A 19,566-nucleotide genomic window follows, 5' to 3' on the forward strand; every position below is an offset into this window, starting at 1 on the left:
TTGCTCAACTATTAATAAGACCTATGCTTTGTTAAAAGTATAAATAGGCTAATTTTTTTTTTTGCCTTTTTAAAATACGGTTTGCAGTCTGACTAGTACAAGAAAAATTAATGAATTGTTTAAAGCTACCTCTTCTTTCTTTGGGAAACAGTCTGGTATCAATTGTGGAAAACAGCACAACCAGTAATGGTGACAATTGAAATACCGGTATTAATCAACAATAGACATAGAGGGGATGAAAATAAATAGTCATCACATTTGCTTGGAATAGGTGTGATTTTACCAACATACTGAAAGTAGCAAACAAGGGCCAAAGAAAGCTTCAGTGAAGGAAGGGTAAAGAAAAAAATAAAAATTACTCAACTAACCAGTTAGAAGCAAAAGATGAAAAAGAACAGCAGCTCACAGATACAAGTATTTTAAGATTACAATAGCATGACATAAAGTAACTATTTATTCCTCCATGATGAGAAATGGGAAAGAAATGTTTTGTGATTGTTGCCGTCATTGCTAATGTTTCATTTTCCCTAAAGAACTATGAAAATGAACATGGTGAATACAAGTTGTTATTTCAGACAAAAATGTTTTCAAATTCTACAATACTAATGCCATTATAGCCTTAATTGATATACTTGTAGTCTTCTAAAGTCATCAACCCTTGTAAAGTGCATGTACACATGCAGAATCACAAGCCTGCATAAAATACAGATGGTCGATAACCACGTAAATAGATCAATGATTACAAAGATGGATTGAGGAGACAAAAACGAGCTCTACTATTACACATGCATGAATTTCCTGACTATAAGAATAATTATACTCTAGAACTGGTTAATTGAGAAAGTTGAACAATCTTTTTCCCCCGCAGAATCGATAGATACCCATCTATCTTTGATGACTTAGGAGGAGCATTGCCTGGAATCAGGGGAATGGATTGTATGACCTCTGCTCCACTCTCATCATTTTGTCAGGACCCAACAATAAGTTCTATAAATCATAAAATCTGTTTTGAGACATAAAATAACATTTGAAAACATAATCATGTGGTTACCTGTAGACCCCTACACACTGGGTTCAGAGTTGGATACTTGAATGGGTTTCAGAAAAGTAACAGAGCCAGCATAAATGGAAACTATCTGGGGAAGAAAAAGCCAGCTGTAATATTCCCGTGCGTGTGAATGCAGCTCTTTTGTCCCTTTCCTGTTTGTCCATTTCTGTTCCCCTCTAACCTTAAAAGAACCTAATTATAGGAATGAGATCACTAAACTATTGAAACTAACTCCTGACTTACACTCTCCTGAATGCACACCATGCCTTGTCTAACCTGTTGATTCCTTTCCTAAAGAGGAGTAAGAATGTAGAATTAAGCAGGCAGCCCCCTTAGCAATCTTGCAGGCAGATCACGCAGGCAAAATAACATCTGAAGAGAGTCAGCCAGTCTGCATGCAATGGAGAATGATGCAGAACCCAACCTCCTGCGTCGATGATTCACTGAGATTCTCCCCCACTGCCATTTCTCCCTTTAAAAACTGTCATGGCTTAGCAGAATCTTCAGAGTTGGTCTCTGGATACAAGTCCACCTTCTCCCCAGATTGCCAGCTTTTCTGATCAAAGCACCCTTCCTTTCTACCAACACTTGCCTCTCAAATTATTGGCTTATGAGTGGCGAGTAGCTAAACCTGAGCTCAGTAACACATGTATCACAGAAAGACATCTGTGGAGGTATTTCTGTAGTTTCCAGGTAAGAAGGAGATACCCTGGAGCTATATTTCACCAAGAGAGAATTATTTAGAATGATTAGGACCCTTTACACAAAAAAGCATTTATTTAAATGAAAGAAAAGGGGGGGGAAGAAGGAAAGAAAGAAGGAGGGAAGTGAGACAGAGTAGGAAAAAGGGAGGGAGGGAGGAGGAAAGGAAGGAAAATTCAGAGAAAACAAAGCAGGTGGAAGGGGAGCAGAAAATATTATACTGGACAGTTGCATGCCCAACAGGAATGTCTCTGTCCCTTAAAAATAAGGGCAACAGAGACCAACAGACAATAAATAGAACATTTGCTTAAGGAATACAGGTGTCTAGTAAATAGTGTGGATTGTTTGAAGAAAGAACTGCAAGAAAATAACTACTTTAAGTACGACACTACAATTCAGGATATCAAGAGAGGTATCTTTTCCCCTGATATCATTCTCTTATTCATCACTCCTCAAAACTCTCTCCTGTGCTAGCTTTTGTGATGCACCAAAGAACCTGGCACTCCCTCTGATATGCTGGCTCCCTTTGTTATGATTTCTCTAACAACATCCATCCCCTCAACCTGTGTGGTCTCCAGAAATGTGGACCTTAACGTTCCAATGGTCACTTTTTTCACTATCAACCTCAAGAATTTCTCTGGTCTTTAAACTAGAACAATCACTTCTTTGCAAATGATTCCCCAAATCCTTAATTTCAGTCATCATCTCTATTCTGACTTCCAACACATATTCTCATGCAATGTATCCATAAAAATTTTCTCCTCTACCCTGGAAGTATTTTCTCCCACATGATTTGCCTCTTTTTATTAGTAGTACAACCATTCTCTCTATCACCAAGACTTTTCGATGAATCTTTTCTTTGTAACTTCTTATTCATCCACCTTTCCTCTTTTTTTCTCTACCCACAATGTATTTCAGGGCTTCATTGTACCTTATACTTGTTTTTCTGTTTTTGTTTTTGTTTTTTTTCAGCCATGCCACATGGCTTTGCAGGATCTTAGTTCCCTGACCAGGGATTGCACCCAGGCCCTCAGCAGTGAAAGCATGGAGTCCTAACCACTGGACTGCCAGGAAATTCCCCTATACCTTATACTTGAAATTACAATTATCTCCCTCTCTCTAATCTCTTTTCACAAAGCCATTTGGCATACTACAGCTACAGAAATCTTCCTAAACACACATGTGAACATGTCCAAATCCAATAGCTTGGCATTCAAATTATCTACCAGGGGTCAAAAAGCCTGATGCTTATAGGGACTAGGAATAAATCAGAGTGGGTAAAATGTAGTGGGGGGTGGTAGGGCCTGTGGCAAATGGGACAGTATGTAACACTCAAATTCTGCCATTTAAGCACTACAAAGGCCAAAGAAAACATATTGTGGGTCACTAATTTGAGATCTCTATGCCTCAAGAGTATGACCCCAACAAATCTTTTACATGCTCTTTCTCATTGCCACCCTACATGACTTCTGAGGCATAGCAGAATATAAATATTTTCCTTTAGATGCTCAAGCCTTTGCCCACTATTCCCTTTTCCTAGCCCTCTCTAACTGAGCCCTAATACTGTTGCAAAGTCCAATTTAAGTTACACTTCTCCCAAAAAACCACTGTAACCACAGGCCACCCAAACCTACAGCTCCCCTTCTGTGAGCCTCTGTAATAGTTTCTTTCTTTTTTTATTAGATTTTATTTTTTAGAGCAGTTTTAGTTTTACAGCAAAACTAAGCAGCAAAATACAGAGAATTCCCATGTATTTCCTGCCCTTATACACGTATAGCCTCACCAACTATCAAGACCCTCCCCACTAAAATGCTACATTTGTAACAACTGATGAACGTACACTGACACATCAATATTGCCTAAAGTCTGCAGTTTACATTAGGGTTCACTCTTCCTTTTGTACATTCTATGGGATTTTAACAAATGTATGACATGTAGCCACAATTATATTACCACACAGAATAGTTAGTTTCACTGCCCTAAAAATCCTCTGTGCTCTGCGTATTCATCCCTCCCCCCCACTAATGCCTGGTAACCACTGATCGTTTTACTGTCTTGCAATATTTTTAAGGGAAACTTCTAAGTCATGTAACTGGGAAACATTTTCTTTTTAAAATGTTTTTCCAGTTTTATTAAGATATATAACATTGTGAAAGTTTAAGATGTAAAATGTGATTATTTGATATATGCATATACTGTAAAATGATTATCAGAATAAGGTTCCTTTAAACACCCATCACATATACAATGGAATATTACTCAGCCATAAAAAGAAATGAAATTGGGTTATTTGTAATGAGGTGGATGGACTTACAGTCTGTCATACAGAGTGAAGTAAGTCAGAAAGAGGAAAACAAATATAGTATGCTAACACATATATATGCAATCTAAAAAAAAAAATGGTCATGAAGAACCTAGGGGCAGGACGGGAATAAAGACGCAGACCTACTAGAGAGTGGACTTGAGGACACAGGGAGGGGGAAGGGTAAGCTGGGACAAAGTGAGAGAGTGGCATGGACATACATACACTATCAAAGTAAAATAGATAGCTAGTGGGAAGCAGCTGCATAGCACAGGGAAATCAGCTTGGTGCTCTGTGACCACCTAGAGGGGTAGGATAGGGAGGGTGGGAGGGAGGGAGATACAATAGGGAAGAGATATGGGGATATATATATATATATATATGTGTGTGTGTGTGTATAGCTGATTTACTTTGTTATAAAGCAGAAACTAACACACCATTGTAAAGCAATTATACTCCAATAAAGATGTTAAAAAAAAAAACACCCATCACAACACATAGTCATAATTTTTCTTTATTCTGGCAAGGACTTTTAAGACTTACTTACCCTCTTAGCAACTTTCAAATATACAGTACAGTACTATTAACTATAGTCACCATGGTGTACATTACATCCCCAGAACTTATTCATTTTATAGCTGGGATTTTGTACCCTTGAGCCAGTTTCATCCATTCTCAGCCAGTTTCTTCCCTCCACCCTTGGCAAACAAACAACAACCTACTCTGTTCCTATGAGTCTGTTTTGTCTTAATTCCACGTATAGGTGTTACCCCACAGTATTTGTTTTTGCCTGACATATTTCATTTAGCATAATGTCCTCAAAGTCCATCCATGTTGTCACATATCGCAGGATTTCCTTCTTTTTAAAATCTGAATAATATTCCTGTGTGTGTGTGTGTGTATGCATACATACATACATACATCACAACTTTATCCACACATCCGTCAATGGACACCTAGGTTGTTTGCATGCTTTAGCTATTGTTAAAAAAAAATGCTGCAATGAACATGGACATTTGGATCTCTCTTTGATATGGTGAGAGGTTTTTAAATACTGTTTCAATCTCCTTAGTCATTACTGATGTGTTCATATTTTCTATTTCTTCATGATTCATTCTTGGTAAGTTGTATGTCACTAGGCATTTATTCATTTCTTCAATTAGTTGGTATCTAACTGTTTATAATAGTCTCTTATGATCTGTTGTATTTCTTTGATATGGGTTGCAATGTCTCCTCTTTCATTATGATTGTATTTATCTGAGTCTTCTCTCTTTTTTTCTTGGTCTAGCTAATGGTTTGTCAAATTTACCTTTTCAAATAATTACCTCTTAGTTTCATTATCTTTTCTATTGTCTTTTACTCTCATTTATTTCTGCTCTAGACTTTATTATTTCCTCCCTTCTACTAACTTTGGGATTAGTTTTTGCTTATTTCCTTGAGGAGAAAAGTTAGGTTGTTTGAGATCTTTCTTTCTTCTTGATGTGTTTATCCCTACAAACTTGCCAGTTAGAATTGCTTATTTTTCCCCATCCAATAATTTCTGGTATGTTGTATTTCCATTTTGATTTGTCTCAAGGTATTTCTTTATTTCTTCTTTTTTCCTTCTTTGATCCATTAGTTGTTCAGGAGTGTTATGTTTAATTTTCAAATTTCTATGCATTTTCCACCTTTCCTCCTGTTATTGATTTCTAGTTCTATGTCACTGTGGTCAGAAAAGATATGTGATACAATTTCAATCTTCTTAAATTTGCTATCTATTAACTATCATATGATCTATCTTGGAGAATGTTTCATGTGTACTTGAAAAGAATGTAGTCTGCCGCTGTCGGATGAAATGTTCTGTATATGTCTGTTAGGTTCATTAAGTCGTAGTGTTGCTCAAATTCACTGTTTACTTATTGATTCTCTGTATGGAGATAATTGTTTAAAGTGGGGTTCTAAAGTCCCCATCTGTTACTTTATTGTGGTTTATTTCTCCTTTTAGCCCTTGTTTTAGTTCTATTAGTATTTACTTTATATATTTAGATGTTCCGATGTTGGATGCATAAATATTTACAATTGTTACACCTTCTTGATGAACTGACCATTCTGTCATTACATAATGACTGTCTTTGTCTGTTTTGACCATTTTTTTGCTTAATGTCTATTTTGTCTGTTATAAGTATCACAACCCTTGCTTTCTTTTGGTTACTATTTGCTTGAAGTATCTTTTTCCATCCCTTCAATCTCAAGCTATGTGTGTACTTAAAGCTAAAGTGAGTCTCTTATAGACAGCATATCTTTTAATCTTGTTTTTATACATTCAGGCTATTCTATGTCTTCTGATTGGAGATTTTAATACTTTTATCTTTAAAGTAATTGTTGATAGGTAGGAACTTGCTTTTGCCTTTTGTTAATTGTTTTCTGAATGTTTTGTTCCTTGCTTCTTCTAATGTTCTCATCCTTTGAGATTTGAGTACTTTTTGTGGCAGTATGCTTTGACTCCTTTATCATAAACTTTTGTGTATCTACTATAGGCTTTTCCTTTGTGGTTACCATGAGGCTTACATAACATATATTTATAACATCCTAATTTAAACTGATAACAACTTAATTTCAATAGCATACTGAACTTTATAATTTTACTTCTTGCCCCCCCTCACAGTTTACATTATTTTAGGTTACAATTTACACATTTTATAATGTGTACCTAATAACAGATTATTGAAGTTATGATTATTTTTAATACATTTGTTTTTTTTTAACTTTTAAACTAGAGTTGTAAGTGAATAATGCAACACCATTATAATATTAGAGAATCTGACTTTGGCTACATATTTACCATCACCAGTGAGTTTTACACATTCACATGTTTTTACAGTTTAAATTAGCATCTTTTCATGTTAGCATGAAAAACACCATTTAGTATTTCTAGTGATGATGAACTCCTTCAGCTTTGTTTGTTTGAGAAAATATTTATCTTTTCTTCATTTCTAAAGGACAGCTTTTCTGGGTAGAGTGGTCTTGGTTGACAGGTGTTTTGTTTGTTTGTTTGTTTGTTTTCTTTCAATATTTTGAATATATCATTCCACATTTTCCTGGCCTGTAATATTTCTTTTGAGAAATTCACTGATAGTCCTGTAGGCTTTCTTCACTCTTTTTCATTCTTTTTCCTTTTTCCTCCTATGACTGGATAATTTCAAATGGCCTACCTTCCAGGTCACTTGTCTCTCTTCTGCTTGATCAAGTGTGCTATTGAATCTCTCTATTGAATTTTTCAGTTCAGTCATTGTATTACTCAGCTCTAGCATTTCTGTTTGTTTGTGTGTTTTTTTGATGGTCACTTTTCCTTTTTTCAACTTCTCATTTTGTTTATGCATTGTTTTCCCAATTTTGTTTAGTTGTCTTTCTGTGTACTCCTATAGTCCACTGAACTTCTTTAAGAGGATTATTCTTAATTATTTTTCAGAAAGTTCATAGATCTCCATTTCTTTAGGGTCAGTTATTGGAGTCCTATTAGTTTCCTTTGGTGGTGTCATTTTTACCTGATTCTTTGTGATTCTTGACTCCTTGCATTAGTACCTGCACATCTGAGTGAGTGGTCTTCTTTCCCAGAATTTATGTTTGCTATCACAGGGTAAGACCTTCACTCATCAGCCCAACCTGGGGTACTAGATGAGTCAGCTGGTAGCATTTTTTGGCAATTGGGGCTTGCTATTGGAGTCCCTAGTTGGATGACGCTATTGCCCAGTATCTGAGGTCAGAGGGGGTGCCACTGGTTGAGCTCCATCATTGGGTGGAACTGCTGGCTGAGCTCCACATTCAAGCAGGGCTACTGCGTGGATGCTCAGATTGAGTGGGGCTACTGACTGTGCTCTGTGGTCAGGTGGGGTCACTAACTGGGTTCTGTAATCACCTCTGGTCAGGTGAGGTGACAGGCTGTGTTCCCTGGTAGGGTGGTGCTACTGGTTGGCAAGTGGGCAGGGCTATGAATGGGCTTTGCAATTGCTCCTGGTCAGCTGAGGTCTCGGGCTGTGCTCCTTGAGTGAATGGCACTGCTGGCTGGACTATGTTCAGTTGGAGCTGCAGGCTGTGCTCTGTCATCAAGTAGGGCTTCAGACTGTGCCCGAATGTTGCACAGGGCTGCAGGCTGGGCCTCACGACCTGGTAGGCTACTGGCTATGCTCTGACTGGGCTCTCTGGTGGTGAAGGACTTCCAATTGTATCCTGCAGTTGGGTGGGGCTAGGGACTGTGCTCTGTGGTTAGGTACGGTCACTGTCTAGGGTCCCTTATCAGGTGAAGCAACAGGTTATGCTCCACAATTGGGCAGGGTAACTGGCTGGGTTCTCTGCTTGGGTGAGGCTGCAGGCCTGGACAAGGCTAGATGTTCAGCAATCAGGCAGGGTCATAGACTGTACTCTGCTGTTGGGTGGGGTTATAGTCTGGACTCCGTGGCTCAGTGTTACTGTAGATTGGGCTCTGAGACTACCCAGGGTCACTCTTCAAGCTCCCTGGTTATGTGGAGCCAAAGAGTATGCTTAACAGTTGGGCAAGGCTGCTTGCTTGGCTCTCTGACCAAGCAGGGCTATAGCATGGGTTCCACAGTGGCCTGGGTTCTCAGGCTAGGCTACTTGGACAGGTAAGACTAGAGGCTATGCTCAGCAGTTACACAGGGCTGCAAATCTGCTTTCCAGCCCAGGCAGGACAGCACAACAAGCTGCATGGCTAGCACAGCCCATTGACCAGGCACCTAAATCAGGCAGAACTGTCCACCGAACTCTCTAGCCAGATGGGGCCACCAGTTTGGCTCCAAAGATGGGCAGAGCCACTGGCTGGGATCTCTGCTTGGGCACTGCTACAAGCAGAAATGCAGTCTGCCAAGATCTAAGTGCTGTTGCTGTAAGCCCCACCTCAACTTCTCCACCTCTATCTGATCTCCAGTGGTTGAGCCCCACAGATTCCCCCAGTTATCTCTATTCAGTGTGGCCCAAATGGTCCTTCTGGGAAGCGTCCCACAATGCTGGGGGAGCTAGATGTCCACCTAGGGCTCTCTTTTTCCAGTGGAGAAACCATAGGCCCAGGGGGCCCTCTCGGTGCAGTGCTGTGCCAGTCTGGAGAGGGGCAATGTGGTCAGAATGTAGCTGATCCTCTCACCCTTCTAATGTTGTACTTCTTAGTCTGCCATCTCGATTGGCAAACTTTTCTGGACTAGTTTCTATCCTCTTTGTTTTTGCCATGAACTCTTTAACACCAGCTTACGGATCCCTTCTCAGAATAAAGTAAAATACATAAAATTACAAAAGAAACCAATTATATTGAAATAGTTATCAAGATATTTAAGAAAATAAATTGTGATATAATAATAGATGTGCTTCTTGATTAGAGCATTAAAAAATAAGATCTAGTGGCAGCTTTAATAACTAGTGTAATTTTGAAGTAGTAATGACTATAAACAATATTTCAAGATATCTGCCACAAATTTAATGTGATAGGAAAACATTTATTATTTCTATTAGTGACAAAGTTAGAGGTACTGTTAATACTACTTTGGTCTGTTGCCTATATTGTTAATCAGATGAAATACTAAATATTAGTTAGCAGGTAAAGAAAATAAAGAAGCCGTATTTTTCACATCTAAGTTCAGGAGCCCCTGAATTCTCTCCATGGGTCTCCCAGGGGCCTTTGGACCCCTGGTTAAAAACCCCTGCTTTTTACATATCTTTGTAATTATTCTGCAGCAATTTTATACTGCCTTCTACGTTAATCATCTTTTTTCTGCTTAGGCTTTGTGAATATGACCATAATCTCCCTACCAACATGAATTTCCTCAGCATTTAAGAATCATTTGCATGCACTGATGTTCTAAAATAGAATATACTGTTATTTTTCCTTCAACACTTGAATCACTTTTTTAAAACTGCTAATTTCTTTTTCTTTTGGTCAATGTTCTATATGTAAATGTGCCTACAAATATTTCATTTTTACCACTGATGTCCTAAAAACACTGGTCTTAGAGTTTTCTCTCAGTAGATCAAATTAAATTACACTAAAGCAGATTTTCAAAGCTGAAATAATAACTCCAAGAATCACCTAAATTTAGTACACATTATTTGGAACTAACTCATAATTGCATATATTAGAAGCTCCTCAACAATCTCAGGATATGGTGTACTTTTTAAGTGTTTCTATGTGTTCTTGTAAGTATTTTAGGACTTTTCAACTTCTTCCATATAGTGAATTTGACTTCTAGCTTCAATTTAGATATTTTGAAATAAAGGAGACATTAATATTTTTATTAATAACCTTAAATTTGGGGCTCTCTTTTGCTGATTAAATTAACATTTGGGGGTTTGTTTTTGTTTTGTTTTGTTTTGTTAGTAAAGGATTTATCCTGACAAATAACTAAAATCTATTAGTTGTCTGGCAGGAAAGAGCTTATTGACCCATACTGGTGTTAATTCAAGTCTCTGGGAAGCAATGTGTCCTTAATTGTTTTTTGTTGTTTTTGTTGTTATGAGGAGACAACCATGCCACATGAGCAATAAACTATGATTATGCATGGATGGAGTTTAGCACTGTAATCAAATAGAACTTACAACAAAGTTAATCTGATGATACATATTTAATGCTATGCATTATCAATGTGCTACATGGTAATTAGTCATAAATGGTAAACAGCTCCTTTGAATGGCAAATTGATGTTACTTTTGCATCACTGAAGCAAACCCTTTCTAGGATGGGAGGGAGAAAGGCAGTGGTGATCTAGTCTTTTCTCTGGCCTGAGGGAAGCAGTCTCCTTTGGGTACTTGAAAATCAAATGACTGTTTCTACCCAGGACCTTCCTCCTTACTAGAAGATACTCAGACATTGGATTTGTCTGCATAAACGCAATATTAACTTTCATAACTCAGATGAGTTATTCACAGTTTGTGCCTTGTACCCGAGCAGCACAATTCCAATCATGCATACTATTAAATTACATGTTAAATTGTTTTCTCCTACAAGCAGAAGTAAGAAAATGAGTTTTGATTGAGCAGGGTAAGGAATGAGAAGAAATTTTAGAGTATCTGGCATCGAGGAGGAAGGCAAGCCAGCTTGGAAAAAAGTCTTCAGTGGCCTGCTTTAAACAAAAGGAAAGCACAAAATTGTTGGGGCAAAGGATGCAAGTGATAAAACACACAGAGATGTGAAAAAGAGAAAGATACAGGCTTAGAAAAGGGAATGGATGTCTAGAAAAGAGGAAGAGATGAGACAGAAAAAGGTTAGCCCACCCCCAGCAAACAGGAAATGCACGGAAGCAATGGGTATTAACACTCACAGAAGGAAACTGGCAGGATCTACACTTTGTGGTTCTCCTTCACTCACCTTCCGAGATTTAGCATAATAATGTGATTTCACAAGCAGTCCTTTTGACTGCATAGTGGATAAGATTAAACCAACTGAGTTCAGTAATTTAGACATAATTTACTGCCTTCTCCAAATTGAAAGCAATTCCTTCCTCCCAACTGGACCAGGCAATTTAAAGAGAGAAACAAATATGTATCGTTTATGCTACAAAATCAAGTGAAACAGAAAAAAAAAAAAAATCCCACGTAATACATTTCTATACATACATTTGTAAAGCTTGTTGAATATTAGAGGGCCATTCATAAGTGAGACTCCTTCTGTTTCTTACATTCCCTAAAGAGCTGAAAACATGACTTAAAAAATAATAAATGTTTTTAATGTTACTGGTAAATAAATATCACAGTAGCATTCTGCATATTACACTCTTTTTTATTTACTAAGGCATGTGAAGGAAAAGCTACAGTTTTAATGGGCAAAATAAATGCCTACATTGATTAATTCTTCAAAATATGGTTCTCTTTTACTAAAATCTGCTTATACAGAAAAGACTAGAAAGCTTCAACTACTGAATAGGAGTCAGATGTTTGTTTGCCTTTTTGTACTTTAAAATGAAACTGTCCAACTGGATAAAAAGAGGGAGAACTAAGTCACATTTAGGCTTCTTAACTTGCTCATTCTGACTACTGTGCAAAGAATCACGGGACTAAGGCAGGCAGGACAAATGTGATCAGCTCTCCATTTCAACTCAGAGAACTCTGGACCTGGCTAGCTGGACAAAGAAAACACATTTTTCAAAAAACTTTTCCACAAGGGAATTTCTTAGCACAGTGTAACTTTTGTTGAGGTTAATAAAGTTGTGTCATGATAATAAAGAGCCTACACAAACTCATTAACTCTTAGTCCTACAGGGTAAACTGTAATGCAAGCCTACACTACACAATGGAGAAACTTCTATATAGACACAGCCTGCTCAAATGGCAGACAATGGTGCTCTGAGATTTAGAGACAGTCTAAGGGAGGTATAACAAAATTGCTACAGCATAAACTACTCAGTCTTCTTAAAATCAAAGCAAGCCACGTGGCTCAAAAACAAACAACAAAAAACCTGCAATGACTATGCCCATCCATGAAATATCTTGCAGTTCTTCCTTCCAAAAATTAAACCAGACAGGGTCAAACATATGAAGAATTCTAAGAATTAGATCTAATAGAGTGCTTTATTCTACCAAGCAGTTTATTTGGTGTAATCCTCACAGTGACCTAGTAATGTCAGATGAGAAGATAGGGCTTTAGCAAACTGACACAGTTTGCCCATAGGAGGCAGAATAATAGAATAAAAAGAGCAATGGCTTTAGAGTCTTGATAGGCTTTGTTCTGAGTCGCAGCTCTACTACTCTGCCACTTACCAGCTAGGTGACAGTGGGCAATCTCTCTAAGCCTCAGTTTCCTGATGTGTAAATGAGGATAATAGTACTTATCTCATAGGACTGTTGCAGGATTCAATGAGATAAAATATATAAAGAGCACAATCCCCAGCACGTTAAATGCTTAACAAGGGATAACTTTACCATTCACCCATTGATCCTGAGGAAGCTATTTTAACCTCTTGGCCTGTACACTTTTACGTCCATACAATGGTAATAACAATATCTACTTAAAAGTGTCATTGTGATGATGAAATAGATGTAATTTTATGTACAGAGGATGATGCGTCTACATGTGCACAGAATTAAATTTAAAAGGACACATATCTAATAAATGGCAGACACATACCTAGAACCTAGATCATCTGAGTCCTCTTACTGTCCACACAGCTAGATATTCCTAATTCTATTATCCAAACATAGAAGAACATTTTCACACAACTCCATCGAAAGGACAGCAATCTAGAAATATCTGTGAAAATGAAATTTAAAAGCAAAATATGCAAGTTACCTGAATTAAGGCCTCACTCAACATGTCTTCATTAACCTCCAGAATGACGTTTTTTATATCTTCATATGGCATACGATATGATCCTAGGAAGATAGCTAAAATAAAAATTGATTTTATTAAAAAGAGAGCAGCATCACAATTTTAAAGTCCTAAGAAATACCTGATTCCCATTTCATAGACTCAAAATATGAAATTCTTGTCACTAATATTACTCTACAGAATTATGAGCAAACAAAAGTAGCTTCCATTTGATGGACTATACTACTCATCTAGGCAAAATGGCCTATTAGCTCAGGGTCTAATGTTTACAGCTCATGCGTATTTATATATAAGATAAAACTACTAACAGCACTGATGACTACATGCTTATGCATTTTAGATGAAGCTAATACAAAATAACCCATGAAAAGTTAGAAATTTTATCTCAAGTAGGCCTTTTAATTCAACGTAGAATTTACCATGGAGATTGTCAGATGCATCCAATACAGCACTTCTCAAGAATGACAGTAAAGTAACCCGATACTAAGAAAACCATATCAATCTACTTTGCAGTTCTCCCACATAAGAAAAAATTAAACTGTCTGAATCCTCAATGTTCTCTGCATCCCTGATGACATTCATGAGGTGTGCTATTAGTTGCTTTTATGTTGAACCAATGATTTCCCTTGTCAACTTTTTCTTAAATGGATATATATTATGCCATATGGGAATAATTCAACAAATTATACCTAGAAAAGCTTACAGTGACTCAGAAAGCATTATTCAACAATACATTCCACTTTAACCTCCACTGAACATACTTTTTAAAGAACATACATGTGTTCTTACCACCAGAACATAAATATATTCCTAAGAATTTTTTTTTTTTTTTCATGGAGAGGTCTATATGCCTTCCCTGGTACCTAAAAAGCATCTTCCCCTGTCCAGGCAAATGATTACCTAGACATAAACACCAAATGAGACCTCCATAGTCCAAATAAATAATGTTGACAGATATCAACTAGCAATTAAGATCATACTATGTTTCTTTTTTTTTAAAGTACTGAACATCCACTTTATAAAAAAAAAGGACTGTCGGGTAAGCAATGTACACAGGCAAAACAGCTATTAGGAGACTGCTTTTCTGACAGCAACATTCCTACTGACACAAGAATGAGAATGACGAGTTGTTTACTTTAATCTGATTCTCTATAGCACACTCCTTCACAAAATAAACTCCCAAGGTATTTCTCTGCATATTTAGAAATGCTTGATGTGCTGAAATTTCTCATACATAGTGTTTTAGAATCCTCAGAATATAAACACAGCATACTGTGGTCACACACACACACACACACACACACACACACACACACACACACAAATGCTGAATTTAATACAGAGTGGAAACTATGTCGAGAAAAACTTAGGACCTGTGTAAATGAAGATGGGTTTAACTGTCCAGCTACTTTAGGAAAAGCGTATTTAATGGTTGACTGCTTTGTTAAAGGCTTTAAGGTTCACTAACAAGTTTTAAAGTACAGTGGTTAACAACTAGCTCACATCACAATTCCTTCAAATATAAAGCAAATAGTAGTAAAAGGATTTGCCCAATGTGACTAGTGAATGCCCTAAAACTATCACTCCCAGGCCTAGGCAGAAGGAAAAAAATATATAACACTCTTTTCAACTCTGCCATTCCTCTCACTGTGGCCTCTAACAATGCTGAATGATCAGTACTTTCCAAAGCTTTATTATTCATAAATTTCACCTGGCCTAGCCAAGGCTAAATTATGGTAGTCTCTATTATGGCTGAATGACAAAAAGGCAGCCTAAATCATGTTTACACAGAATTTTGTTCCTAGTAGGTGCTAAATATACCTGTTCAAAGAAGTTATAACTTTGTTTTAAATACATCCAACAACCCCTCACCAGCACCATCACCACCACTCCCTACTGAGAAAATAATCACATACAAAGATTCTGGGCTGTTTTGGGATCCAAAATTCTCAACTCTTTCACTTTCTTCTTTGTAGGCAGGGTCTTCTTTTCTTCAAAAGCTTCTGCATTCTTTTGAACTGAAAGAAAAATGTTGATTCATAAATAATAACAGTGCTAATCCAAATACACAGAATCACATTAGTAAGGCATAGTAACTACATTAATAAAGCTCATGCCCAAATCAATAAATGGGTTTATTTCATTAGTTCAAGGAAGAGGATAAACATAAAAATATAGACCTGTTTAGAGGTTTCCCTACAAATTAAATATCAGCACTTAAGCAGAAAAGATAAGCCAAATAGAACCAAAAATCAATTGCTGCTTCTTACCTAATGTGCAGCATTAATTACTCCTTAACCAGGTTCCTACAGCAGTAATGGAATTAAATATATAGAAAAATCTCCCTAATTTGGACTAATTGAGGAAAAAGGCAGATGTGCATTTATCCTAAAATATGCTAAAATTTAGGCAGGTCTTTAATTCAGTGAAATTGCTTTAAAGATATCTAAGGTAACTTTAACTGCTAAACAGGTTGTCATATAAAAACTCCTGCTGGGACTGCTTTGAAGAATAGACATGAAACATTTGCAAGTTACACAACAGTTAGCACCTATTTGCATACCCATAATTAATAAACCTCAAAGACATGGTCTTTTCAGTAAGTTCCCTTTGTCTCCCTCACCATTTTTTAGTGCTCTTTGCTTTCTTTGAATGAAAGATTTATTTATGCTATATTCAGAAGGTAACCCTTGAGTTCCAAACAGTTAAAATGCCCTGAAACCGTGAGGAGTGACAGTGCCAAGGAGGGGCTTTAGACCCCCATCACTTCCACCAGCCCTCCCTCCAAACAAGCCATCCCCCAAACCAAAGTGAAAAACAACATCCTGTCTGCTAAGAAAATGAAGATTTATGTCAAATCCCTAAACCCCTCCTACACAGAAATTCTACAGCTACCACTATATTCCTGTGTTGGCAGTTTACCTCTTCTAATATAAAAACAGGGTTGTAGGTAATGGGAAAAAATATGAGAAAAGTAAAGCCAACATTTTTCAGTCAAGTAGAATGATATGCTCTTGGGCCCAAACTCTTGCTGCTAAATTTCATCACTAAATCACATGGCCATCATCATGCTGTTTCTTTATTACTTTTAAAAAATATAATGTCATTTTGAGGCAATCAGTATTTATCTGATCTTTGTTAAGGAGATCACAAATGAGTTACTGATCTTCTTGAGAGGAAAAGTAACCCACGACCACAGTAGATTTTTTGCTAAGCTATGTGTTTACAGATGTGAGCATCTGGAAAACTTTCTAGAAGGCATCAAAATATTGTGGGTCCATTAAGACACCCCCCCTTTGTTTTACTGGTGCAAAATATATGAAAATTAAATGAACTTACTACAAAAATCACAGAAAAAAATAATTACCTGAATAACTAAATTCCTAACAGTTAGTGCTAAGCTCTACAAGTATGACCAATCTAAAGTGATGGAGAGTCCAATCAGGCTAGGTAATTACACTTAACAATCATGATCTTATGGGAGTGCCAAGTAGTTTGTCACGTTTACACAAGATAAGAGAGTTATTGGTCAACTGGAAGAAAAATGACTTTTAAGATATTCTTTTAAAACCACCACAAGTGTTCCCCCAAAGGATCTAAGACTACAGTGTCTCTCCAATAAAATAATCAGCATTTTAATTTAACACAACTCTATATAAAGAAGTAACAGTCAAAGAGTCAGTCCTTTTGTCAATAAAAAAATTATCTGAATTTTATTGAAATTACTTCTAGTATCATTCAGAAATGTGTCCTAGTCAAACAGATTAGTCAAGAAAACTGTCCTAATCTTTCAATATGCCTTAAATCCCACTATGGGAGACTAATTAACAAAGTACATATACAATGAAAATGCTATAGTATGAAAGACATATTAAGATTATCCTGCAAACTAACAGACTCCTGACTAACCCAGGCATATATAATGCTCATTTTGTATGACTTCATAGTTTTGCTTTTTTTAAAAGTATATTTCAACCTCTCCCCTTTTCACATGAACAGACTGTTTAAAATTAAGATTAGATCTCTTAAATATCTTGAGTTCACAGTTTTGTTTTTTCAATCCTAGTATATTTTCCTTGTATTATACAATTTGGTTTTATCTCAGGCTCAAGGAATGGTAAGAATTCCATGAGTGGGCACTGCTGTTCTGAGAATCATTAGAGTAAAGCTAGTTTAAAATAACTCCTTAACTAAACAGGCTTTCAGAAACAATAATGTTTTCACCAGGATCAGTAGATACTGACCAGTGGCTATTATCACCTTTGGCTTTCTTGTCTTTAAAAGCATTCCTTAGCAATCACAACCACAGGCTTAGATAAATATAGAATTTGAAGAGAGGCAATGATGTATGAAACTTAACTATATAGTATTGAAGCTTTCCTATATTAAAAAGTTCCTGCTTTCATAATGACTAGAAAATGCCACTTTTCCTAAGATGCTTTTATTTCATATATGTTTCTAATACTTACAAAACTTAAATATTCCATAACTTAATTTTAAAAAATGGATAATCCCATAATTCAATTAAAACTCAAATAGATATCTCTCTAAGGAAGACACACGGAATGGCCAACAGGCTTATGAAAAGATGTTCAACACTGCTAATCACAAAGGAAATGCAAATCAAAACCACAATGAGATATCACCTCACACCTGTTAAGATGGCTATTATTTAAAAAAAAAAAAAGATAAGTGCTGGTGAGAATACTGAGAAATTGGAACCCCTGTACACTATTGGTAGGAATGTAAAATGGTATAGCCACTAGGGCCACTAGGAAAAACAGTATGGAGATTCCTCAAATAATTAAAATAGAACTACTATACAATCCAGCAATCCCACTTCTGGGTATATATCTAAAAGAATTGAAATTCAAATCTTGAAGAGTTATCTGTATGCCTATGTTTACTGCAGCATTATTCACAATAGCCAAGATATGGAAACAATCTAAATGTCCATCAAAGGATGAATGAATAAAGAAAGTGTGGTATATACATATAATGGAATATTATTTAGCTTTCAAAAAGAAGGAAATCCTCCGAATAGCCAAAGCAATCTTGAGAAAGAAAAACAGAGCTGGAGGAATCAGGCTCCCAGACTTCAGATTATACTACAAAGCTACAGTAATCAAGACTGTATGGTACTGCCACAAAAACAGAAATATAGACGAATGGAACAGGATAGAAAGCCCAGAGATAAACCCATGCACCTATGGTCACCTAATCTATGACAAAGGAGGCAAGAATATACAATGGAGAAAAGACAGCCTCTTCAATAAGTGGTGTTGGGAATACTGTATAACTACATGTAAAAGAATGAAATTAGAACACTCCCTAACACCATACACAAAAATAAACTCAAAATGGATTAAAGGGCTAAATGTAAGGCCAGACACCATCAAACTCTTAGAGAAAAACATAGGCAGAACACTCTTTGACATAAATTGCAGCAAGATCTTTTTTGACCCACCTTCTAGAGTAATAAAAATAAAAACAAAAATAAACAAATGGGACCTAATGAAGCTTAAAAGCTTTTGCCCAGCAAAGGAAACCATAAACAAGACAAAAAGACAACCCTCAGAATGGGAGAAAATATTTGCAAACGAAGTAACAGACAAAGGATTAATCTCCAAAATATACAAGCAGCTCATGCAGCTCAATATCAAAAAAACAAACAGCCCAATCAAAAAATTTGTGGAAGACCTAAATAGACATTTCTCCAAAGAAGACATACAGATGGCCAACAAACACATGAAAAGATGCTCAACATCACTAATTATTAGAGAAATACAAATCAAAACTACGAGGTATCACTTCACACTCGTCAGAATGGCTGTCATCAAAAAAAAATCTACAAACAATAAATGCTGGAGAAGGTGTGGAGAAAAGAGAACCATCTTGCACTGTTGGTGGGAATGTAAATTGATACAGCCACTGTGGAGAGCAGTATGTAGATTCCTTGAAAACCTGAAAATAGAACTACCATATGACCCAGCAACCCCACGACTGGGCATACACCTAGAGAAAACCATAATTCAAAAAGATGCATGCACCCCAATGTTCACTGCAGCACTATTTACAATAGCCAAGACATGGAAGCAACTTAAATGTCCATCAACAGAGAAATAGATAAAGAAGATGTGGTACATATATACAATGGAATATAACTCAGCTATAAAAATGAACAAAATTGAGTCATTTGTAGAGATGTGGATG

The 19,566-nt window shown here is 36.6% G+C and overlaps 1 protein-coding gene across 2 annotated transcripts in view; it reads right to left on the bottom strand.

The window, feature by feature from the left end:
* Positions 1–19,566, bottom strand: part of DIAPH2 (diaphanous related formin 2) — a 786,790-nt gene that overhangs the window by 374,816 nt on the left and 392,408 nt on the right. For both annotated transcript variants that reach the window (XM_060138052.1, XM_060138051.1), the window contains 2 exons: positions 15,270–15,371; positions 13,315–13,409 (listed from right to left, as the gene is read on the bottom strand). In XM_060138052.1, the coding sequence (XP_059994035.1) occupies positions 13,315–13,409; positions 15,270–15,371 (197 nt within the window). The remainder of the gene's footprint in view (positions 1–13,314; positions 13,410–15,269; positions 15,372–19,566) is intronic.

The sequence above is a fragment of the Lagenorhynchus albirostris genome, chromosome X (genome assembly GCF_949774975.1).
Source record: "Lagenorhynchus albirostris chromosome X, mLagAlb1.1, whole genome shotgun sequence".
In the NCBI taxonomy this organism is placed as follows: Eukaryota; Metazoa; Chordata; class Mammalia; order Artiodactyla; family Delphinidae; genus Lagenorhynchus; species Lagenorhynchus albirostris.